General features: G+C 39.7%; 2 protein-coding genes across 3 annotated transcripts; one reads left to right on the forward strand and one right to left on the reverse strand.

Annotated features, from left to right (window-relative positions):
• Positions 1 to 47: 47 nt before the first annotated feature.
• Positions 48 to 5,007, reverse strand: atxn3 (ataxin 3). 2 transcript variants are annotated; one of them, XM_031758377.2, is made up of 11 exons: positions 4,859 to 5,007; positions 4,186 to 4,350; positions 4,042 to 4,086; positions 3,855 to 3,940; positions 3,706 to 3,772; positions 3,541 to 3,628; positions 3,334 to 3,463; positions 3,033 to 3,196; positions 2,666 to 2,822; positions 2,485 to 2,549; positions 48 to 2,375 (listed from the first exon to the last, which is right to left on the reverse strand). In XM_031758377.2, the coding sequence occupies exons 1-11, from the start codon at positions 4,880 to 4,882 to the stop codon at positions 2,323 to 2,325; spliced, it is 1,044 nt and encodes a 347-aa protein (XP_031614237.1). In that variant the 5' UTR covers positions 4,883 to 5,007; the 3' UTR covers positions 48 to 2,322. The 2 variants fall into 2 exon arrangements, with proteins under 2 accessions (XP_031614237.1, XP_031614236.1); XM_031758376.2 differs by having other exon boundaries at positions 3,033 to 3,199; positions 4,859 to 5,002.
• ubr1 (ubiquitin protein ligase E3 component n-recognin 1) lies at positions 4,986 to 24,454 on the forward strand. Its single transcript, XM_031758215.2, has 47 exons — positions 4,986 to 5,097; positions 7,477 to 7,733; positions 8,205 to 8,283; positions 8,663 to 8,773; positions 9,850 to 9,977; positions 10,062 to 10,200; positions 10,311 to 10,373; positions 10,461 to 10,584; positions 11,496 to 11,603; positions 11,825 to 11,913; positions 11,997 to 12,095; positions 13,310 to 13,467; positions 13,553 to 13,652; positions 13,806 to 13,934; positions 14,055 to 14,235; positions 14,316 to 14,368; positions 14,478 to 14,588; positions 14,674 to 14,739; positions 14,843 to 14,944; positions 15,025 to 15,088; positions 15,184 to 15,308; positions 15,400 to 15,452; positions 15,542 to 15,644; positions 15,723 to 15,771; positions 15,876 to 16,030; positions 16,121 to 16,220; positions 16,305 to 16,408; positions 16,538 to 16,618; positions 16,693 to 16,874; positions 16,982 to 17,190; positions 17,275 to 17,374; positions 17,474 to 17,626; positions 17,722 to 17,822; positions 18,190 to 18,289; positions 18,917 to 19,065; positions 19,148 to 19,203; positions 19,285 to 19,381; positions 19,475 to 19,542; positions 19,843 to 19,990; positions 20,150 to 20,237; positions 20,669 to 20,805; positions 20,903 to 21,011; positions 21,094 to 21,150; positions 21,238 to 21,315; positions 21,397 to 21,567; positions 21,688 to 21,789; positions 22,365 to 24,454. Exons 1-47 carry the CDS (start codon positions 5,053 to 5,055, stop codon positions 22,504 to 22,506), a joined length of 5,223 nt encoding a protein of 1,740 aa, XP_031614075.2. The 5' UTR covers positions 4,986 to 5,052; the 3' UTR covers positions 22,507 to 24,454.
• Positions 24,455 to 24,493: the final 39 nt, after the last annotated feature.

A 24,493-nucleotide genomic window follows, 5' to 3' on the forward strand; every position in this document is an offset into this window, starting at 1 on the left:
GTGAATCCATAAGAATCAATCGATAAGTAAATGAGACATGAGAAGCATTGGGAGTGAATTTCACTTTAATCCTGGAACGAGAACCAATATATTAAACAAAAGAATGTGCTGTTCTAACATGAAGTATAACAAAAATAATGAATTTAAGAACACAGTGAATAAAATAATAATAAAAAAAACCCCAACTACCAACATTTTCTAATTTTTCACAAGTGCATTTTAAATAGAAAAAAAAAATAGCAGATCCAAAGGAAACAGAACAGCAACAAAATCTTGGAATCTTCTAAAAAATCATCCAGCACAATAAGCCAAACTTTGCATGACATCCAACATGTTAGTGAAGGCATCAAGACACATTTGCGCTGAATGGTCAGTTCAATGTTCTGAATGAATGTAAAGTGTTTTAATGCTGTAGTTTGGTGTAGTCACAAGGACAGATTCTCACTCTCAGGACATTACGGTCCTGTAGAGAAAAATAAGTGAGAATAAGTCAAATCAACCACTTCCTCAAAGGGTAGGTGACGTGACACATTTTTGACATTTTCTTCATTTACTGAAGTTGATTTTTTTTCCATTTTCAAGGTCATAATCAGCAAATAAATGAAACCAATGAATCTTTGATTTTCTAACGTGTGTCCCCCCCAAAAAACCCCCAAAGATCAAAAAAAAAAAAAAAAAGAAACCAAAACAAGTCTGGAAATGCCAGAATTTTGGCTTGTGTGATCATACACTGCTGGAACTATTCATGTTTACATGATGCTTCTTTGTTCCCCACTTATTCTGGACAAAAATAAGAAAAAACAATGCATCAGTGATAAGCAATTTAAATTCAGCAAAAAGTCCTACACAATTTTTTTTCATCAATCTGATCAAAAAGGACAAGACACCCTTAAATTGTGTCTGTAAGCCTTGCCTAATCATACGTTTCATTATGCCTACATGCATACTTATAAGTAATAAAGCCACGACATCCAAAATATGCAGCTCTCTAAATGCCTGGGGAGACCACCTGTAGACTGTCATGTATCGAGGTTGATGATGTAAAGAATAAATAACCCACAGATGTTAATGCTAGTAAAAGTTTTAAGAAGGATCTTTTTTTCTGGTAATGTGAACGTTTCTTTTTTCCACATTATCACATTTTGTTCTACACACACAAGTCTACTATAAAAGCAGGACTCACTGTCATTGGCCCCCTTTTTAGAACACCTCTTCTTTTCAATTAATCTGATGACATCTAAATCAGACTCCATGTCTGATTGAGCACCCTGGTCACGTTTCTGTATGAGCTGCAATGGCAAACTTAATAGGTCAGCTTTAGTATGATTTATGTGTAGCTTTCAGCACGCAGTCGCATTAACAGAAAGGCACATGCACGAGAATATAGCCGTGTGTGCCTCTCTTTAATCTTTCAAGTTTGGTCAGTTAACTAAAGAACACCATAAAGAGCAATAGGATGTATGTCTGCAATAAGATTTAAGCATTTTTGCTACTCCCAATCTAGAAGTGTGATTTCTCTCAAGCCTGTCTGCAAGGGTTGGGGGCAGCTCTCACATCTTGCAGCAATGTGCAGGACACACATACACAGATCCTGCTCTGTAGCTGAAGAACATATATTCAAGGATATGATGACACTTCACTAGAGTCAGTGCTGACAATATGCCAAATGTCATGTGCATACTGCGTTTCTCTGTGTCTCTGTTGTGGTCATGTCTGAATGAAGCAGTGAGAAACATTAATGTAAAAGTGACCTTTCTCTGAATGACACAACAGCATCGTTTTTAACATACTGATGAAGCCAGCAACATTATATATCCCATATGTGAAAAGAGCTTTAAAAGCTTTTATCTATGGTCCAAAGCATTGGTCTCATATGGCTTTCATAGAATGCCTGTGTCAGCATGTCATCACCACAAAATAACAAAACACACCCTTCCTGTGATATTCAGGGGTAGCTTGTCTTTCACCCAACAAACAAACAAACAAAAAACAGACAAAGCCAAAAAAAAAGCCAAAAAAAAAGAATACAAAACTGTATACAATAGAAAGAGAAGGCGCCATGGTTAAAAAGGCAATCGCAAACTTGGATTAACTGCATCATGAGTCTCGTCAATCTTTTCCCCATCTCAGTACTTCACTGAGCCGGATTAAGTGCTGCCTCTTCTTTATAGCCTTTATAGTCAGTGAACTAACCAGGAGTAAGCCTTCTGACTGTCCTCAGGTCCGCATGTGCAAAAGGTTAGAGGAGGGAGAAAAGCTAACCCTGTACCGGGTTGCCAATCCAGGCAGCTGGTAAACAATATAGGCAAACCTTTCACAACTTCACTGGCTGGGCTTTGGTTGTTGGTCCCCTTCACAGCCAGCGTTTACTGAACCTAGTAAAAGCAAGTGGGCTTGGGTTACTAGATTCCATTAAATTGAGTAGAATATTAAATAAATCACAAAGTACGTATTACGTTTACATTAAAAAAAAGATTTGCTGACCTGAGCTTCCAGTTGGTTGTGTATCTTTTGGTTGAGGAATGTTTGTCTGAGTTTGTTGCTGCTGCCTAAACAGTAAACACAGTGGACTTATATCAAAATCCATGCATTACTTTCGCTGTATACTTTAAAAAGAAGGTGCGATATGCAGTTGTCATTGCAGGAGTGTTTTAGTTAAACCTACCGATCGAAGTAGGCTTGTCTTCTCTTCCTCAGTTCCTCAGCTGTAAGTGTCTCATTGTGGCCTTCTCTCTGTTCTCTTGCAGCACTTCCTGCTGCTTGGCTCCCTGATTTTACATTTCCCACTTCACACTCTGAAGACTTGTTGCACATAACTGCTCCTGTAATATGGAAAAATATATATCCATACTGTAAAAGCATGCATATTACTTAAAGCAATGTTAGTGCTAACCAGAATTTTTTTTATAAATAAAAATTAACTATCACTACAGAAATTTTACTTTACAGTGCTATTTTGTAGTCTCTTTTCTTGTAAACTACAATTACAACAATACAACATTTTTTAAACTTTTAGATGACCTGTACTGTACCTTGCATACTGAGCTGTATGGCCCTGCGAAGATCAGCTTCTTCATCTTCCACATCTATGTCCTGTCTACTGAGTGCTAAAGCTCTCTTCAGTTCTTCATCTTCATCCACAACTTCATCCTCCACACCAAAGCCCATCTCTGATTGGCCCAGAGCAACTGACCTGCTGCTGTTAGAGAACAACAAAATCAGTTGTCAAAGGTAAGTCACAAGTTTCTTTTAAGCAGTACAAAACAAAATGTATGTGACTCCTTGATGAGCATCTCCTGGGTCCTCCATATCACACAGGCTACACATACATACCCTGAACTAGTCTGGGCCTCCTCCTCTCCAATCAGTCTGGGCCGCTGCTGCTGCTGGACCCTCATGATTCCAAGAATCTGCTCTGCTTCGCACTCGGGAAGGTTTCCTCGGATCACAAATATGGAATACCCTGCACAAACAAACTGCTGTAATCTTTTCTGCAGTGCAACATCTAAACAAGTGAACGAAAGTCAGTTTTTTCAATACCTTCTTGTTGTAACTGTGCAAGGAAAAGGGCTAGATAGGTGTCTGATATCAATTCTGGTCCAGTCAAAAGGGAATTCAAGTTAAACCACTGGAATGAAAACAGAATGAAAAACTTTAGTAAAGGAAGCTGCATTAATATCAATCATGAAAACATGTACCTCGTACCTGTTGTCCAAGTTTGCGTATAGTGAACCAGTGCTCCTTGTAGTTGCAAATGAAGGCTTTTTCATTTCTGAAACATTGAAGTCAAAATCAACTTAAAATGTACATACAAATTTGCTGTTACATAATATAATCTTAACTGAGAGCTTTACATTGGATTTATCATCAGGCTCTGGTACTCGCGGCTGTTGAAGAGGATTAGCTCCAAGCCCCACACTCGAAGAGCATTGCTAATTACCTACAAAAAAACAAAAAACAATCATAAAACAAAAAAACCCCGAAAAGACTTACTTATTAAAAGAAATAGTATCTTATAAAGGGTGAATTTTTTAAACTCACTTGTATGGAAAAGAACCCACTGTCGTCCATGTTTCCTGATGGTTGCTATAAACATAGAATACAATAAGAAAAAATGACGTAATTGTGCATAACATCCATAGATATGCTGCTGAAGTATTTATTTTACGCTCTGTCTCTAATCACCTGTAAGAAGGTCCTGTACTCCTCGCTGGCCATACCTCCCTCTGCCATCCTCATCCTCTCCTCTTCATCGAGCTGCTGAGCAATTGAGGATAGATCCACAGGAGTGAAATACTCTCCTTGTAGCAGGTTGTTAAGACAGTGTTGGGCGCAAAGGGAGCCCTCTTGCTGCAAATTAAGAATCGGTATTGTTAAATGGCTTTGTTACTCACCCGGCAGAATGATTTTAAGGGATCCGCAACAACTTTGGTAGCTTTATGAAGGTGAAATAATCGATTTCAAAATTTGTTCTCGCATCAGTAATTAGAACCAACACAGAGCTAGCTAAACTACGTAAACAACATACACAACTGGTCTTATTGGTCCTCTGTAACAAAAGATTGCTATATTAAGTTCATCCTTTTGCTAAAAATGAGAAAAATAACACGACTGCGGCAGTAAAGACGCCTTCTGCGTTGATACCACAAGCTGAATGGAAACTTTTCAACATCTCATATTAGCAAGTGAGTTAGCATTTTAGCTGTCTGGACAACAATACTGCTAAACATTACCCCATATATCGTAACAGCTACATAATCCTGGTAAACAAATTGCGGTCACGAGTCCAGAGCATTCCCGAATACAGACGACCAACAGCGTGGCCATGAATACTTTGAGATATATATTTTTAACTTACTTTCTCGTGAAATATGGAATCCATGTTCAGCTTTCTGTCAAACGTTCAACTCTGACCTCCAGCCCCGCTGTGTACGGAACAATCTCGACCGGCGCCATCTAGTGGCTGGGCTCATACAGCACCAGCACCGGCGAAAGGTTCTGGTCGTAAGAACAGTCTCCTAGCGACACCTCCTCCTTTACGGCAAATGGAATATGGCGGAGAGTGAAGAAAACCTAGACGGACTAGAGCTCAGCAAGGTATGATTTTTTTTGAGTTGGCTAATATAACTGACAGTAGTGACCGAGAGGCTGGGACAGAACAGTGAAGTGTAGTGTGTTAATTCCTCTGAGCAATACGATTTGAACGCGCAGTGAAAGGCTATCATACTTCCCAAGCTAGCACTTGCAGCTAGCTGTAGGCTAGCTGCCCAACTACCGTCAATCCTGCAGTGGTTAAGTGCAATATTTTTATTGCCCTGCGTCAGTGATTGTTTGTCGATAGACTTAGCTGAGTAGACATCAACGACAGAGAAAACACGGCATGTGTCTTCCTCCGTCTGCTCCATCCTGTGATATCTTGGTAGTCGCTTTTGTCCATGAGTTGCCATGAGTTTATACACTTTGCAGCATCAACGCCCTGGCTGTCTTCAAACCTCGGGCTCTTTCTGCATTACGTCTATCATTAACATCGGCCATGTCGGTCAGTGTGAAAGAGAAACTGGGCTCAGCAGCAGCGAGGTCATGGATTTGGTTCAGAAATGTTGTCTATCCAGTCTTATTATATCAACTCCAACAAATATGAAAACAATGTGATGCCTTGTGCAGTCTGAGTAACTACATTGAGAGTGTAGTACTGCAAAAGCACTGCACGCACCAGTACCGCTGAATAATCATACTGAAGAACAGCTCACCAGATTACCCGTGTCGTCTCAAAAAGTGATGTCATATCCTTGTTTCTGTTGGTAAATAGGCTGTAGTCAACAGGATTTATGAAGGCCTTATTTAAATCTGTCTGAATATGTATAAAGAGATCTCCTTTGAAATACACATTTTTAATTTAAATTATAATTTTACCTGGATGAATAGAAGATAAATAAACGTTATTTGTCAAAAACTCGTTGCAGTTTATACCTTGTGACAGGAATATACTTTCTGACTCAGAATGACTTCATATAATTCATGAGAGATTTGTTTGACAGACTAAAGGCCAGCAAATCTTTTACAGCAGTTTAAATACTGGAAGGCATTTTTTGGCAAATATTTTTGGCATCTGATTTTCTATAACCATATAACAATAACATTCATTCTTATGGCCACTGTAATAGTTTTGTCAGAATATCATATAATGTATTGACAGAAATGATTCTGTAAGGATCATCTGCCAAACATTGAGAGAAATTATGCCTATAAATTTAGATTATTCTATGCTTTATCAATTTTTTTCCTTGCGTCAAAATAAATTTAGAATAATAAAGTGTAGGAAGGTATAGTGAGTCAGTAACCATAAAGAGCAATATAATTGTGTAGGGTATTATATTCATCATTATATTATATTTGTTTTATTAATATGTGTTTTTATTTAGTTTTTTAGTTTTTAGCTTGAGTCTTTGTATGTATGTTAAAAAAATCAATCTGTCCCCTATAAATGTTTGTTCTTGTGTAGTTGACAAGTAGTAGGCAAACAATCACATCACTGGAAGCACACAGCAGGAAAGCAATGCAAATAAAAGTAGAAACAGTATATTTAATGTAAATTTCAATATAAAGCTTATTTTAAATGCCTAAATGGTTCCACTCCCTGACTGCTGAATGACTTTGTTAAAAGAAAACTTTAGAATTTGCTTTCACTGTCAACTGTAAAAAGAAGAAAGCTTTGGGACTATTTTTCCACATATATAAAATGTTTAAGAAAGCTGACCAATTGACATCTCACTTTAGTCCGTTCATTTTAAATGAAGTCATCTGTCTGATATGGAAATTTGTACATTTCCAGTTGATTCCATCCTTCTGAAGTCTGGAGTGATTAGTTAACCCACTGTAAATAATTCCTGTCAAGAACAATTGTGTTTAGTTCACTTCAGTTTGTCTTCAGAGACAAACACTGCCACTGCAGTTACTTTGGTTATAAATGATAATGCAGCTGCTGTCGACAAAGGAAAATATAATTCTGCCCTTCATGTGAATTAAACAAACCGTTTTATCTCATGCGCAACTCGAACGGCTCCTCGTGGCGTTCTCCTGTTTGCATACAGTTTACTTTATGATTAGGCTGAAGGCCAAGCAGAACAGATTAATCACACAGCACAAGGTTATTTATACCATGCTGTTTATTTAGATTTGCAGGCTCCTGTAGAGTCTACGGTTGCATTACAAATCGAGGAGTGAAAAAATTAGTCATCAATTACTAAATATGGATTAATCTAGATCTAACCTTTTTTTTTATCAGCACCTAACAAGGTGTGCACTTCTTCCTTGATGAAGAAGTCAGGATCCTCAGAAGAAAGATTTGGTCTTTTGGGCATAATGCATTACTAAAAGGAAACATTTATCTTCACATCGTTACTATTGCGAGTTCATGCAGACTTGTGTTAGAAGGTAGAAAGCAAGGATGTAAAACTCTTCTCTTTTGTCTCACAGGAATGGCAGGAGGCAGCAGACAGCAGAGCAGCACTGCTCTCCTACCTGAAGGAGCAGGTGCCTCAGATCTTCTGCCTAAAGGACTCCAGCCCTCAGGAAGAGGAGGAGCTCATGCAGAGCCGTCTCCTGCATCCTCTGGAGTGTTTCCTTTTTGGAGAGGATCCTCAAGAGGGTTTGGAAAAGCTCAAGCAGGGCAGCACCTCGTCCCACCTCTGTGGGCGTGTGTTTAAAGAGGGCGAAACGGTCTACTCCTGCAGGTCTGAACAAATCTTCTAAATCCCTGTAATAAATAAATTTCTACAGGAAAGCTGTAGTAAAATATTCAATTTTTATGGGGTCTGAATTAAAATAGGCACTATAGATGTTTATATCAAAGTAAATGACTAAAAGCGAGAACACTTGGCAAGCAGCTTAGTTTATATCAAACTCATTTTACATTTTGGGGCACATAGAACTGTCTTTGATCTGAAATGGACCGGACCAAATAAAGACCCCCTTTCTATCAGTATAAAGAAGTTTAATTACACATTTAATCCCTGAATTATCATTATCAATAATAAAAGCTATAAAATGAAGTTGTCCAGTGGGCCGGATTGGCATGTTTGCCTGGCCGATTTTGGCCCCTGTGCCTTATGTTTGACACACCCGATCTAGAGTGTAGCACTCTTTAGTGTTAGACTTTTGTTTTTCTGCCAAGTAAAAAAATAAATGTCTTCCACTTCTTGCAGGGATTGTGCGATAGATCCCACTTGTGTCCTGTGCATGGACTGCTTCCAGGATAGTGTTCACAAAAGCCATCGCTACAAGGTTGGTGTTAATATAAATGTTTATATTTTTAATGGATTCCGGACGGTGTCTGTACCAACCTTTGAATGAATGGAAGTTACTCATCCTTGGAGTTCTAATCTGTAACTGGACTTTTCTCCCCCCCCCTTTCTTACTACTGTTTCCATGCTTTGTCATTGTCAGTCACCACTCTAAGTGATTCACTTCTCTGCACAGTGTGCACAGTGTGCAATCCTATTTCTATCTATACCTTTTCTAAATTATAGGATATCGTCTTTGATCTTTGTCATACATGTTGGAACCTCAGTGTTGCATAACTAAAGGACATGCTTAAAGAAATTGCAATTGCGTGTGTCCGTTAATCACATGCACTCATCACTGATGTGCTTTTTTTTTCCAGATGCATGCATCGTCAGGCGGGGGGTTCTGTGATTGTGGAGATGTAGAAGCCTGGAAGATTGGCCCTTATTGCTCCAAACATGACCCAGGGGCAGCCAGTGCCATGGTAACGGTGAGTTGCGTAATACAGCGGAAAGAAGGAAGTGGAGGAGGGGTGGGTGTACTTGTCCCATTCTGTGTCAGTGACCCCAGAATGCTTATTTTCCCATCTTAGTGCTGGTTGCTGCTCTCTTGGTGGTAGGTTTGACTGTGTAAATTAAAAAGAAAAAAAAGTTACTGGAAAAATCATCTAAAATCTAAATTTAAGAGATGTTAAATTGAAACTAGTGGAAAACAGCAGTGGTTAAGAGCAGCGTTTAATTCTTCACAACTGTTTGGAGATTTATTCAGTTCACAGCGTCTCCTACAAAAGGCTGCTGATTTTGCTGGCAGCTGTTGTTTGTCAGGCCTTTCTTTGCTGATCACAGCATTTGTGCTTACCTCTGATACCGTCATGCTCAGGCCCTTTGAGTAGACATACTGTTTGACAGCACTGCGCTTTTTTTTTTCTTCCGTAAACAGCAGGTGCTTCTCCTCGCAGAAACACACATCCCTGGCCTCGATCTGGCTGGGTGCTTTGTGTTCTTTACATCAGATCCGAACCTGTGCTCAACAAATCACATTACCATAGCAGCACATCTGCTTTGAACATGAAAACCTTGTGTTCTTTTCCATCCAGATCTCTTGTTGGTTAGATTACGGTAGATTCTAGTGTTTGTTCTCACACAGTGATGTAACGTCAAGATAAACTCACTGTATCGTTTGTTTGGTTAGCGTATTAGACATTGGACATTTGGAGGAAATGCTGTGCTGCTATGTGAAATGTTTGTCCTCAGGGAATTTAATATTAATGTTACTAGGCCAGCTGCTTGCTTAGCTTTAATTAAGACAAATATTTAGACCATACCCAGTAAGACACAGGAAATGAGGAATTACTAATGGTTATTCCATGTCATGTTCACTTTAGTTTGTGTGAAGTTATTGTTTGTTTTTTTTTTGTTCTCTGCCACTGTCAGTGTTGACCTGTAATGATGCATTTTTATTTAATTACTATAGTTACACATCTCTGCAATGTGCCAAATCTTATTAATTGTTTAAATTAAGATGTGAATCTTTGAATCCTCCGTTATGTTTCTTCATTTTGCGTAGGATGATTGTGTGCTGGACCTGGAGTTGTACGGACGTGCCGAGAAGCTGTTGCGGATATTGCTGCACTATGTCACAGATTTTTTGGTGTGGGAGGAGAACTTTGAGCTGTCAGCTGAACTTCAGCCTCGGTACAACCTGTCAAGTTTCCAAAATATAATCTGAACTTCAAAGACTCGGCTTAAGTTTGACAGAGTATTTCTTCACCCATACAGGATTAAAGACTATACATATTACTGTGTACTCTACAACGATGAGCATCACTCGTACGACCATGTGATCTACACCCTGCAGCGGTCGGTTAACTGTGATCTAGCTGAAGCACAGACACACACAACGCTCATTGATAAAGAGGTATTTCTTTAGGTTGTTTACCTGAAAGGTTTAATTTAAATGACTGTGAAGTGAATTTAAATGGAGGCACGCCAATAATTGATGTAATTATTGTCAACTGTTGGACGCAGGGTCGGCGGGCAGTAAAGAGAGGAAGCCTTAGCTCCTGCCAGCAAGCACAAGATCGTATCAGGGTAAACACAATCCCACTGCTAAGCTTGGGAACATGTTATCGCTTTTCAGTTTTGCATTTCATAAATGTTTTCTCTGTTGTTTTGCAGGCAAACTCAGTACAAATTTCCCAGCAGCCACTGCGTGTGGAGATCCTTCACTCAGTAGTAATGGCTCATCAAACTTTTGCGCTGCACCTCGGCTCCTGGTTCCAGAAAATTATCGGTTACTCAGGTAATCTACATCACATAAACTTGTTAGCTTTACAGTTGTGAACTTTTTACATGTGTCTTTTCAGTCAGAATATGTACACCTGACACCTGATTTATGCCTCATTGGGAAATCTATGCTGTAACGTACAGTGTAACTTAACGTACACCTCCCAAGAACCTGCAACTGTTGCGATTGTCCTGTTCAGCACAGTTGATTCCTCCTGTGCATTTCCAGCTACTTTTGTGCTGCGTTTTTTGAATTCATCAGTGAAAGAATAGCAATCATTGTCTCAGTTTAAGGGTAAATAGTCATAGTATAAGATATAATAATCATAGCATCATATATAAGGTTTCACAAATGTAACCACCTTCCTGGAATTAGACTGCTGAAATGATCAGAATGGACGATCAGAGTTAGGGAATGTACAAAGAAGTGGAAAAACTAGAACACTGACCACAACAAAGAGCGGGGACCAGGAGGAAAAAAAATCCCAGCATTTTATTTTTATTTATTTATTTCTATTTGCTGGCTCTGTATATAAAACACTGGGACATTACTACACAGTAATTAACATGCAGTGTACCAGCACAAGCATAAATGCCGGCAACAGTGGAGACCACTCACGTACATTACGTCCTAGGCTCTGCAAAGATTGCCTGCAGATGTCTAAATAGGTCTTTTTCAACACGGCCATTTTGGCTTGTCATAGCAGGGTAACACACAAGTGTCACAGATAAATTAATTACAGTCTGTTTACTGTGTCACAGCCAGTGCAGTGGGCGCACATGAAAAACACATGAGGTCTGGCCAGTTTAAGTGGAACAGGGCCATAATTCATGTTATCAGACACAGCTGTGTTTACCCTGTGCTGACACATGAAAACTGCTTGTTGTACATGTACAGCTGTATGACTGGTAATCTGTCTTGTACAGTGGGTTTCAGGCAAGCCTTCTGTCAGGTGGTGCTACAGCCAGACGTGGACAGAGATCGACCTTGCCTCATTAGCAGACTCATGCTGCATGATGCCAGGATGTTCAAAGGTAAGTAGACCTCAGCCCAGTCCATAAAGCCCACACTAATTAATGGACTTTAGGAGGTGTTCTTATTAAAAAAAGAAAAAATATTAAACAGGTTATTCATCAACAATGCCTTTTAATTGTTATACCACTGTATGGTTTAATTTGTAGACAGTAGTGTAGAGCTTGAGCCTGAGCCTCAGTGTGATTCTGTTGAACACATTTTTTTTTCTTATTTCCTCCAGGAGCTCGCAAGATAGTGCACGAGCTGATTTTCTGCAGCATGCTAATGGATACTGAATTCAAGAGGCTTTTTGCGATTGAGTTTACAAAGGTAAATAAAACATTTTAAAATGTAAACTTTTCGGTATGTTTTTCCCCATTTCCCTAATATGTTCCTCATCATTGTCTTTTCAGCACTATAAGCAGCTGCAGAAGGACTTCATCAATGATGACCATGAAAGGAATATATCCATCACAGCCCTGTCTGTTCAGATCTTCACTGTTCCCACACTAGTGAGTGTTGTTTCAATGCCAGAAGTCATATGATACTGTATGTAAATACAGTACACATCCTTTTTAAACACACCAATTAAATGTTCACATTTTTAATGAAAAAATAAGTGAACCTTTAGTAACAGGCCAGCCTTTGTTTGGTAGCAATGATTTCAAGGATTAACACTGGCAAACATCCATATGTGTAGGATATATGCTGAAAATGACTCTCTGCAGGTCGTTCCTAAGTATCTGTTTTCATTCAGTTTCATTTATATAGCGCCAAATCAAACAGTCATCTCGAGCAGCTTTATATTGTACTGTAAAGACCCAGCAATGCTACAGAGAAACCAAACAATCAGACGACTCCCTATGAGTACGCACTTGGTGACAGTAGGAATAAGGAACACCCTTACAACAGGTAGAAACCTTCAGTAGAAACAGGCTCAGGGAGGTGCAGCTATCTGCCGTGATGGTTCGGGGTGAGGGGAGGAAGAGAGAAAGCAGAGGGAGATGGGTTAAGAGGCACAAATTGCATTTAGGTCTTATCAGATGTAACCACAGTAGTCCGTACTCTAGCCATTAAATCAGATGTCTTTTTCTGAGTTATATGTGGCTGATCTCCCCTTCAATTTAGTCTCCTGGTGCACTTCTGTAAGCTCTGTTCTCACTACCAACTCATACAAACATGAATCAGTTTTCATGTGAACTGACAGGGTGCAGTCTGGCAAGTTTTTGTTAGGATCCCCATGAGTTGTAAATGGTGTGAACATACAAAAATAAAGGCAGTAAATCTACTGAGAGCTTCTTTGTGTGGAGAGTTTCACATGTCAAGCTGAGAGAATTTGGTGGCTCTTTTATGCATCCCGAGTATGTTTTACTGGCACGGTTTGGGTCCACTTGTGCTCTCAGAGGCAAGTGTCGTTGCAAATCAATACAAAGTTGCTGATCTCGCTGGTTTCTTGTGTTCTTGTGTATGAATCTCCTGTTCCAACACATCCCGAAATTTGAGATCTGGAGACTGAGGAGGCCATTTGAATTTGGTGCACTTGTTAATTTGGAGAAACCAGTTTGATATGTGCCCTTAGATGCACTTTTTCCATTTCTCTATCTTGTCATAGAGGTTTAACTGTTATATGCCATGTGTCTGTGTGTAATTGAAATATTGAACAGTATGTGTTGTAACCCTTAACCTATATTCCATGCTTTCTTTTACGTTCGTGTTCTTCCAATAGGCCAGACAGCTGATCGAAGAGTGCAATGTGATTAAGGTGATAGTTGATACCGTCATGGAATTGCTGCGCGAACATCTAGATGATAACAATCGCTTCGTCTTCCTGGGCTACAACTCAGACAAGTTTTCACGCGTCCAAGTCATCTTCCACGACCTCAGGTGATTAAAGAAGGCAACATCTTGTTCTTTATTCCTTGCTTTTTATGGCCTTTTATGTAAGATGTTACTAATCTTTGCCACACAGGTATATTCTGATCAGTAAACCCTCAATATGGACCGAAGAGCTTCGGGGGCAGTTCTTGAAGGGGTTCAGAGTCTTTCTTGGTCTTCTTAAATGCATGCAGGTACAAATGGTCCTCACACTGTTTCATTCTGTAAATATATGCAATGTCTGTCTTTAAATATGTATCATGTAATATTGGTAGCGTTACATCACTTTAAGATAACTAGACACACTGGATATTTAATGAATCCTGACCTTTTGCTTTCTACACTAGGGTATGGAGGAGGTGAAGCGACAGCTTGGCCAGCACATTGCTGTGGAGCCAGAATGGGAAGCTGGCTTTACTTTGCAGATCCAGCTCCGCCATATTCTTGCTATGTTTCAGGACTGGTGTTCCTCTGATGTGAGTTGGAATGCAGTTTGTTTTCTTGAAGCATAACTGTGATATCTTTAAATTTTTAATCTGTTTATGTGGAGGAAAGCGAACGCTGTACTCACTTATTGCCTTTGTCTACCCTCTTAGGATGAGATTTTGCTGCTTGCATTTAAGGAGTGCCACAGAGTTCTGAAGCAGTGCAGTAACCAGCCCTTCCACAGGGACGCCACTGATCACTATATGTGCAAACACATCCTCCATGTCCGTCCATATAAAGTCTCACGGGAGCCTGTCAGCATACATCTGCCCATCTCCAGACTATTGGCTGGTAGGAGAAGTAGTATTTAAGACTTGCAGTGATTTTTTTGTATGCTGTGGACTTACTCATGTGTACATTGTGATTCATAGGCCTGTATGTACTCCTGTGTGGAACTGGCGCAATTGAGCGCCTGGATAATCCTGTAAGTGACAAGAGAAAATGTGTTGATTTGTAGTCTTAGTGACAGCTGATAGGTGAGGTACTGCTGCTCCTCATGTGTGTTAGAGATCTAAGTCTTTCTGTCATTACAGGCAACCTATGATTTCACAGAGCTGGCAGAGCATGCTCTGCGCTGCGTGGTGCTGGCTGCACAGGTCTCGGCTGAAATGTGGCGGAGAAATGGGCTTTCGCTGGTCAGCCAGGTACACTAGAGCCTTTGGATGCACAGTGCTTTTTTATTTTCTGTTGTCTTTCTTCTCCACCTAATAAATACTTTCACATAAACAGGTGTACTACTACCAGGATGTAAAATGCAGGGACGAGATGTACGATAAGGATATAGTCATGCTTCAGGTTGGTGTCAGTCGGGCATTAACACTTCTTTAATGCCAGTTTTTAATGTTTTAAATGCAAATAGCGTGATGATGTCATACGCCCCTCATCATGTCTATTACAGATAGCTGCTTCCAAAATGGACCCCAACCACTTCCTCATGTTGGTCTTGTTGAGATTTGAGCTCTTTGATTATTTTAATGGAAGTTGTTCAAGCAAAGACCAGGTAAGCTCCACATGAATAATCATTCAGTAAAAAAACGTTGTGCCACCAAACGTGTTAATGAAACGCAGCTTCTTTTACAGGACGAGTTGACGCAGTGGAACCGTTTAACAGAAGAGATGCTCTATCTGCTGATCGTCATTATTGGTAAAGTGTCAAAGTCTCCTGATCAGATTGAGATATTTCTTAATTCAGTGTAAAAAAAAAAAAAAAAAAGTATCTGAACAGTGCTATCTCTCCAGGTGAGCGCTATGTCCCCGGGATCAGTCACTTGACCAAAGAGGATGTGACAATGAGGGAGGTTATCCACCTGCTGTGCATTGAGCCCATGGCTCATAGTAGCCTGGTCAAAGCCCTGCCAGAGAACGTATGCTTCAAAAAGCCTCATTTCTGAATTATATGATTAATTTTGTGGTGTTTAGTCAGGAGGATAAAATGTGATATTTTTTCCTTTATAGGAAAGCCATGAAACAGGCCTGGAGACAGTTATCACCAAAGTTGCCATTTTCAAGTATGTAAACCCTCAAAAAACAAATCGAGTTTTGCCTTTATAGTAAATTTCACTGGTGCATAATCTCTGTGTTCGCTTTTTGCTTTTAGAAAACCAGGCGTGTCAGGACATGGGTTATACGAAGTGAAAAAAGAACATCTAGTAGAGTTCAACCCATTCTTCTACCATTACTCAAGATCCCAGCATAGCAAGGTACACCAACGCCTTCAATTAAATTGACAGTTTCTGTTGACTATATTTGGTTAATTGGTTATATTACACTTCTTTCAGGCAGAAGAGTCTCAGAAGAAAAGGAGAGCTCAGGAGGGCAATGATAAAGGTGACTGACACTCCACTCTGTCACCAAATGTCATCATCTTCTGGAGATTGGTTGGTAATTTCATCGGCTCTAATAACATTGCTCCCGCTTGTGTCTGTGCTCAGCTCTTCGTCCGCCGGTGCCCCCAGCCTTTTGTCCAGCCTTTTCTCATATAGTGCAACTCCTCTGCTGTGACATAATGGTCCACATCCTGAGAAACGTCCTGCAGAGAGCTGCAGAGGACCTGCCAACTCACTGGACGGAAGCCATGATCCAGAGGGTACAAATTACATTCTGATTTTTCCCTCCCGAGATCTACCCTATTTCTCAATACAAATGTAGAAGCAAAATTCACTCCTTTATCACACAGGCGCTGCACCTGATTGGCCAGGCATTGCTAGAAGAGAAGTCGCAGCTTGAGAATGTCACTGCGGAGGAAGTGACCTTTGATTTCAGCCTAAAGGCTCGTTGTGAGTGGAAAAATGAGCTTTGTTGTCTCTTTGAGATCGTATAATTACTTTTTGAGAAATAAAATCCCTGTTCCTCTTTTTCAGTAATGGGTGCAGAACGTGGCAAGTCAGTGTTCCTCTTGTTGTCCAAGATTAAGACTTTGCCTTCTCTGGAAGCTCAAAAAGACATGATTAAATGGGTTCTACAGGTAGGCTATTCACTTACTATTCATTAAAGATTTTGTTAAATAATGTTAAATCAGTAGTTATCATGTTCTAGGACATATGCATATGCTTTATCCTTAGTTTTCCATTTTATATCACTGTTTTTCTTCTAGATGTTTGAGGTTGTCAAGTGCCTTAGAGAGAACTCCAATCCAACAGTGTCCATGAGCATGGAAACAGCCAAGCCAGAAGAGGTAAACTAAAACTTAAATGACTTAAAATATATATTTGAGATAAATCATTCTGACTTCTGGTTTTGTTGATCCAGAGTGCTCAGGACAAAGAAAAGGCAGAGCGGAAAAGGAAGGCAGAGGCGGCTAAACTCCACCGACAGAAGATAATGGCCCAGATGTCAGCAATGCAAAAGAACTTTATTGAGTCAAATAAGATGCTGTATGAAAACATGCCTGAAAGTGGAACACAGGGAGAAACTGTAGCGTCTACTGGGGAGTGAGTACAGCCTTTCTCTAACACCCTGTAGTTGTATTTCAATGACTTGAAAGTGAAGGTTTAAATGAAATTATTTTCACCTAATGTAGTTTGTTTTATTTCTCCAGCCATGCCACAGAGCAGAGGGAGCTATGCATAGCTGTTGGGCCTCACCGAGGGTCCACTCCGGCTGACAGGGAGGTACTGACCTGCATTCTTTGCCAGGAGGAGCAGGAGGTGATGGCTCAGGCTCCAGCAATGGGACTCGCTGCTTGTGTCCAGAGGTCTACAGTGCTGACACAGTGCAGAGGAAAGATACCAAGCAGCAGAGCAGATGGTGAGGCTCCATTCACTGATCATACCATTTTACTTTGTGAGATTCAGATTTAACTTACATGTGTCTTGTGGTTATCACTTAAAGGGCCGGGAACATCATATCCCCTCTTTATGCCTCCGGATCTGAATGTGGGGACCCACACTGGCAGCTGCGGACATGTCATGCATGCCACGTGTTGGCAAAAGTAAGTCACTGGGGAACAAATGTGAATAATTTTGCCTCTTAACTAAAGTTCGGTGTTACTTACGTACAGGTGTCATTTCCTTTTTCTTTTTTTCCCCAGATACTACGAGGCAGTCCAAAATACAACTAGGAACCGGCTGCATGCTGAATTGATCATTGATCTGGAGAATGGGGAGTACTTGTGCCCCTTGTGCAAGTCTCTGTGCAATACTGTGGTACCTCTGATCCCATTAGAACCACTCACATTTGACTAGTAAGCCCATCCTCTTACTCCCAGCCAGTCTGCAGTGTTTTGATTATCTGTGCAAATGTAAAGAAGTCATTTGCATGTTTGTTTTCTGTATGTAGTGAAAACGCAGCGATAATTGGAGAGCATTTGACGCTGCCTCGTTGGATCCAGATCCTCTCTGCTAGGATTAAAGGACTCCAGTCAATCGCTCAGGATAATGGTAAGAATAGAATCCAGAATCCAGTTATCGCACACTATACTGGTTTGTAGTGTCACACATGTAAAGCTGATCCACATTTCGATGTTAACACCTGCCATATTCACATGTGAGTAAGATGTTGATATGCTCTTAGTGTGTCGATGTGAACCAGAGTAATAGGAAAAATTGGGTTTATTTGGTGAGGAGTTGAATGCTTTCAGGAAAACAGCTGCAGAAGGTGTTTTAATTTGCACACATTCTGGATTTTACTAGAAGCCACTACAGAGTAGTCTCTGCTTGCATACGTTTTTTTTGTTATTCGTGAACCTCTAATAACGCACCACACAGTGAAACCGATGATTGTTCTCTCTTGTTCTCTTTCTTGCAGACCGTAACACAGAAGGCAGTAGTAGTAATGGTAGCACTGGGCTGTTTGGCGAGGGCCAGCCAGACTTTAGATCTATTCTGAGCTATGGAGTGCAAGAATCGTGAGTGCAACTCTCTTTGCCTTTATTACATCCGCCAAGGAGGTTTTGCTTTTGGTAGCTTTTGTGTGCATGCAAGTGTGTCGCTCTTTCTGTCTGTAAACACGTAGCTCAAAAAGTTTGAATCAATTCTTATAAAGCTGTTAAAAATCCATTAAAATTTGGCTTCTATTCACCAATATGATATATGACCTTTGACCTGTCCTTGAAAGTGAATAGACTGATATGAGGGTCAAAGTGATAATAATGCTACGTAGAGCTATTTAAAGCTGTTTTTATACTGCATTCACAACACACAGGTGTATAGGGAATATAACATGTTATTTTATTATGACTTTTTAATGTAAATTACATTAATAGGTTATAATAGCATGAATATAAATAACTATAATATTTAACTTAGTATTTATTAATAAACATTTAAATGAATTTGCAAAATAATGACAGGAATGCTACACATGTAAAACTGTATCCATACAAATTATGTCAAGTATATTAAAATGGGTTTGAACAGTACAAATAACAGAAACCTGCACTTTGCACTTAAAGTAAGTTTAAAAAGGTGTGCTTCTTGTTATTTTCTTTTCTCATGACACACAATCTAAATTTTGTGCTGTTTGTTGTTTCTAGGAGAAAGTTCTCAGACAGCATTACAGAGATGCTGGTTGTGTGCGCCACCACAGTCCACAGGGTTGGACTGAAGACTGCGCCCAATGAGCTGTGCCCCCGCGTTTCCATTATGGCCTGGAACACATGTGCCTTCACTATTCAGGCCATAGGTACTGCATCTCTTGGCTTTTGTCACTCCTTTCCTTTGCATGTATTCATGTGCGCAAGTCTTAAAATCGCATATGTTCACAGAAAACATACTGGAGCAAGAGGGCAAGCCGCTATTTGGGTCCTTACAGAACAGACAGGTACTCAGTAGTGAACAAATGATGTAGTTCTTTTAGTTTAGGGGGTTTCTGTGAAAGTTGTGTGAAATGCTTCTCTTTTAGCTTGCAGGTATGAAGGCCATTGTTCAGTTTTCAGCAACGCAGGGACTTAAGAGCTCTCAGGCAGTCATCCAAAGGCACTTCACTGATATGTTGGGAGGTATGTGGTCATCAGAGAAACTTCAGGCTTTGCCATTTTTATACTGGTTAGACTTGTGACTGTGTAGTTTAACTGCCTTTTCTCTCTTCTCAGTCTTGTTACCAGTCATGAGCAGAAAGAACACACCTTCACTTCTTGAGGTGGACTTGTTCCATCTTCTGGTAGGTGTCTCTGAAAGAAACTGCTCTTACATATTAGTGTGAGCAAATGCTTCATGCTAATACATTAGATTAATAGAATAAATGTATTATTTTAAGTGCAATAAATACAGATTCTAATTGAAAATGAACATGAACTCCAGAAGATGTAAGACTGTAAAGAGGAAACATGATGGTGGAGATTTTATTTTCTGTTGATTGAAAAACTATAGACTACCCCCCAAATTTTTACTAAATTTGAAGAGATTATGTCTTTAAGACAGAAGTGTGTGATGGTTTTATAACGCGTGTATGTTTTGTCAGGTTGGGTTGGTGTTATCGATACCCTCACTGTATCAAGAGGAGACTGTAGACTTACAGCCATCTGCTGTCAGCTCTGCTTACAATCACCTGCATATCTTGCATCTGGTGACCATGGCGCATGTGCTGCAGATCCTCTTGTCTTCTGCAGGTACAAAATCACAGACCCCCCCCCTCCCAAAAAAAATCCCCCTTCCACCATATAAGGTGATCTAATAACGTCACCATTAGCTGCCATTTAGGGAGCTAGCCAGTAGTAACAGATAATAAGAGTGATTATGATGATTAAATAATGGGTTTGCTTGTGCAGATGTCCCTGCAGCAGGGGATGGACAGGAAACGGAGGAGGAGAGAGCAGCAGCAGAGTTGTACTCTGCAGTGTCACAACACACAGGAAGGTGAGTGTTTTTCAATCACCTGCTTAAAGCACATGAGCAAAATTGTATTTTTCCATACATATTTTTTATCGCCATCTCTAATGGACATCAAAAGAAGAAAAAACTTTATGTTGCAAATGACAGTAGGATGTATTGAGATTTAAACAGATTTCTCTTCTTATTGCTAATTTATAATTTAAATGTCTGCTATTAGTCACAAAAATGCATTTGTGGCAGGTGTCAAGAGGTTTTGATGTATTGGGCAGTAAGACCGTCAGAGTTGGATAAATATTTTTAACTCACAATTTGACAAGAATGGCTATTACCTGTTTATAATGGGAACAAATACTTAGTTTCAGCAAATATTTTTTCCAGGTTTCATGTTTATTCAGGGCCTTTTTCATGGTGAATTCTCAGATATTTGACAGCTTATTTTGTGGTTTTCTCATCAGGCTCCTTCCAGATGTTTCTGGCAGCTCTTTAGTAGAAAGAGTGAAGACAGGAATTGCACCATTCTTGCGTTGTGCTGCTCTCTTTTTCAATTGCCTTACAGGAGTACCTCCTCCAGAGGAGCTTTTTAGCATTTCTGGTAGGTTTCACTGTAGTAGTGTTAAAATGTTACTGCATTTTTGAATTCAGAAGAGCAAGATTTGTGCATTCATGCTGACATTTTATGTCTTTTGCAGTTGATTCTCAAGAACAGATGGAGGCACTATGCAGTTACCTGGCACTACCCTCCAATGTGTTCCAGCTTTTCCATGATCACAGAGAAACTGTTAGTCCACTGCTTCAGAGGTCGGTGAACACTATTGCATCTTACACTAGTTCCCAGTGAGGCCAGTAGTTTTGTAACTTATTATTTTTTGTTATTTCTTAGGTGGTGTGGGAGCCCAGTTGTAACCAAAGCCCTGAAAGGCAAAATCCAGACAGTCAGGTAGACTTTGGGTCTTTTATTATTTCAACATAGATTTTAGTTTTATTGAAACCCTACAGTTGGCCAATAAACTCACTCTTTCAACAGATACCCCAGGAAAAGGAATCGATTGATTGAACTTCCCGAAGATTACAGTACTCTCCTCAATCAAGCCAGCCATTTCAAGTAAGTAAGGAGTCCTCTCATTTGATATCTTCTAGTTCTCTTCTGTGCATCCTCTCTCATTCGTCTGCATCATGTCCTCAGGTGTCCAAAATCCACCGATGATGAGAGGAAGCATCCGACTTTATGTCTCTTTTGTGGGGCTATGCTGTGCTCTCAGAGCTCCTGTTGTCTCAGTCAGCTGGAACGAGAGGACGTGGGGGCTTGCACTGCCCATGCTGCGACCTGTGGAGCAGGAGTGGGGATGTTCCTCAGGTTAATCAGTCACACTGCACATTTCACATTAGTAGAATTGTATTTCAGGTCCAGAATTAGTTTGTCTTTTGGGTTTACTTTTTTTTTTTAACTGAATCACTTTTTGTTTAATGTTAACAGGATAAGAGAGTGTGAAATTGTGCTGATGGCCAGTCGGACTCGAGGGAGCACGTATCCCGCTCCGTACTTGGATGATTATGGGGAGACTGATCCTCATCTTGGGTAAGAACCTATTCAGTTTATTTGTAGTACTACTTTTAGACTTAAAAAACTCTACTATATAATACAGACTGGAGGATGTACTCAAGGTCAGCTGTTTGGCTTTGTCAGGCAATTTTTACAGCTTGTGCCATCTATGAACAGGTAGATGGATGATGTTGCTTGTAGGGGCAATATACAGCAATGCTGTGGCTAATGTAATTGAAACTTTGGTGTTGCTTGTAGGCTTGAATGTTGAAGCTAAAACCGCTACAAAAATGCATTTATTTGAGCTTTGTTGCAGATCTTAAATTCATAATTATGTGCTGATCAACTTGATCGCACATTAATAGCACAGAAAACATTCTCACAGTAGCCCCTGATGAGCAACGTGCAGTTCAAGCCCAACACTTTGGCAGCTTTAACCTTTAATACTACCTTCATGCACTTTCAGATTTGCTTAAGCATGACGTCTTTTTTTTTATGACAAAAAGAAGTGGTTTACACAGCTACAAAGTATGACTACATTTTTTTTTGTCATACCAGTGAAATACTGGGTTTGACAAACCCTTGAATGCATTTGTTTCTCTGTGTTTTAGACGGGGTAATCCGTTGCACCTTTGCCCAGAGCGTTACAGGAAGCTAAACCAGCTGTGGCAGCAGCACTGCATCCTGGAAGAAATTGCCCGCAGCCTGGAGGTGGTCAACGTTATGTTTGCTTTTGAGTGGCAGATGTTGTGATGACTGCTCCAGCTGTGTGACTGGCCGATACCGAGCATGGCCCCCGTGCTCCCAAGACACACGCACGCACACGACACACACACAAGCAATCAACCCAAACCCTTCTGTAATCAGAAAAGCCTGTTTCGTCATAAATGAATCTCCTTTGGAATCCAGAGAGGGGGGGGCAGTCAAAATGGATAGAGGGTGATTGTTGTTGATTAATCCCAAGTCGCCTTGTTTCAGTTTGATTGTCTGCTGTGAGGATGAGTTTCTCCCAGAGTAATGTTATTTGCAAAGAAGCTCATTCAAATAAAGAAGAGCATCAGACACACACTAACACGCTTCTGTTATCACTTCATGTGTTTTTTTTTCTTAATGATGCTGTGAATTTTCTGCATTCTCTCTCTTTGTGTTAGAACTTATGATTTGTGATAAGTTATAATTGTTCAAAGATGCGGTTTCCAAGTACATTCATGTGGAAATGTTTAGCCTTTTTCGGAGATCCTATCCATTTTTGCCTTTGACCCTTTATTATGTAGAATTCCTCAGATAATTAAACCTTAACCTACTGACACCTTTACTTATAAATAGACACATGTATAATGGACAAAACCTATATAGAATAAACATTACTTTGAAGATTGCATCACACAGATTGAATATTCTCAGAAAAGTATACGGGAATCTGTCTCAGTGACTTCCTTATATCCTATCCTTAGATGCACCACTTTTCTGAATTTCAGCCATTCTTATAGTTACATACATCTCACATCTGTGCTTACTTACCTTCAGAATTGTGAAATTAATTATATAGAAGGAATTCAAATACAATATGATATTGCAAGATCTCTTTTAGAAAAAAAAAGTTTTATTAAGCTTTATTAAGCTTGTAATCAAATATTATTGGATGACCTGTTGTGCGACACATTGTCACCCTTTATCATTTGATGTTGACTCTACATTATCTGAATTTTAGTTGTCAATGATCAATTGCAGTGTTTTATTTAAGAGGAAAAAATCTTTTTTAAAATCCCAGTATATGGTTTCAGGTACTCCATTATATTTCTGTCATTTCACTAAGCAAATGTGTGAATATATAATTTCTTCCTTTTTTTTGTTGTTGTGTTGTTTGACAGTACTTCATGATTTCCAGGCTGTGGAAATAAAGACACAAGACAATCTGCAGGCAGTCTGTTCCATAGCTGTAAATGGGGTTTAAAAACAACAGCAGACCCAACAACAGTAGTGTCCAAGATTAGAATAAATCGTTGTAAAAAGGAATATGCTCTCGATTAAAGTTAATTGCTCTAAACGGTTATTCTGCAGTTGCACTCGACTTGTTCATTCTTTTAAGAAAAGGACAACAAAAATGTATTCTTGCTATGATAAGTGACTTCCCAGCTTTGTTTTTGGAGAAAGGTAGGAAGAGCAGATCACATCAGCAAGGCTGCTTTTCAGAATTCAAAGTCCTCAAGCGGACAGTTTGTCTTTTGTAGCTCATCCCAGCAAAGTGTTTATATTCGAGCATTAAAACATCGACATTGCTGAGGCACAAGATAATCATTGTAGCAGTGGCTTAAATATTCTAAAAATTAAAAAAAAGTAAAGAATTTCTCATGGATTTCTGTCTGCTGAGCTACTTATGTGAAAGCAAAGTACTGTTTAATATTCGCTATCCTTGTAACAACTTTGCTAATGCAGTTAGGCAACTCAGGGAAAAGGGCACACAAAAGATCCAATATCGGTACTACTAGTCTAAACAGAAACTAATCACTACAGATCTTTAATTGTGAAATGAAACTTGTGAGCTTTTTTTTTCTTGCTGTAAATCAAACTTCTGAGTGGGTTTTCTGGCACGCTCAGATGAAATCATGGGACACAAGAACAGGTGCTTGAACTTCTAACCCACAGTTGTCTTCATCAAATAATAAATATAAGTACATTTTGATTCCAGTGTTGCAACTGATGGTTGTACCGAGTCTTTTTTGCAAAAACCACTTTACAC

This window comes from Oreochromis aureus, linkage group 19, assembly GCF_013358895.1.
Source record: "Oreochromis aureus strain Israel breed Guangdong linkage group 19, ZZ_aureus, whole genome shotgun sequence".
Taxonomy (NCBI): domain Eukaryota; kingdom Metazoa; phylum Chordata; class Actinopteri; order Cichliformes; family Cichlidae; genus Oreochromis; species Oreochromis aureus.

What these genes read in the sequence shown, in the direction of transcription:
- atxn3 (XM_031758376.2), bottom strand. Translation starts at nt 4,882, where the DNA reads ATGGATTCCATATTTCACGAGAAA. An exon ending in TACGCAAACTTGGACAACAG is followed by an intron (nt 3,629 to 3,705) that starts GTACGAGGTACA and finishes TTTTCATTCCAG; the next exon opens with TGGTTTAACTTGAATTCCCT. An exon ending in CATACAGCTCAGTATGCAAG is followed by an intron (nt 2,823 to 3,032) that starts GTACAGTACAGG and finishes TCCATATTACAG; the next exon opens with GAGCAGTTATGTGCAACAAG.
- ubr1 (XM_031758215.2), top strand. Translation starts at nt 5,053, where the DNA reads ATGGCGGAGAGTGAAGAAAACCTAGACGGACTAGAGCTCAGCAAG. An exon ending in ACGGACTAGAGCTCAGCAAG is followed by an intron (nt 5,098 to 7,476) that starts GTATGATTTTTT and finishes TTTGTCTCACAG; the next exon opens with GAATGGCAGGAGGCAGCAGA. An exon ending in TCAGGAGGGCAATGATAAAG is followed by an intron (nt 15,772 to 15,875) that starts GTGACTGACACT and finishes GTCTGTGCTCAG; the next exon opens with CTCTTCGTCCGCCGGTGCCC.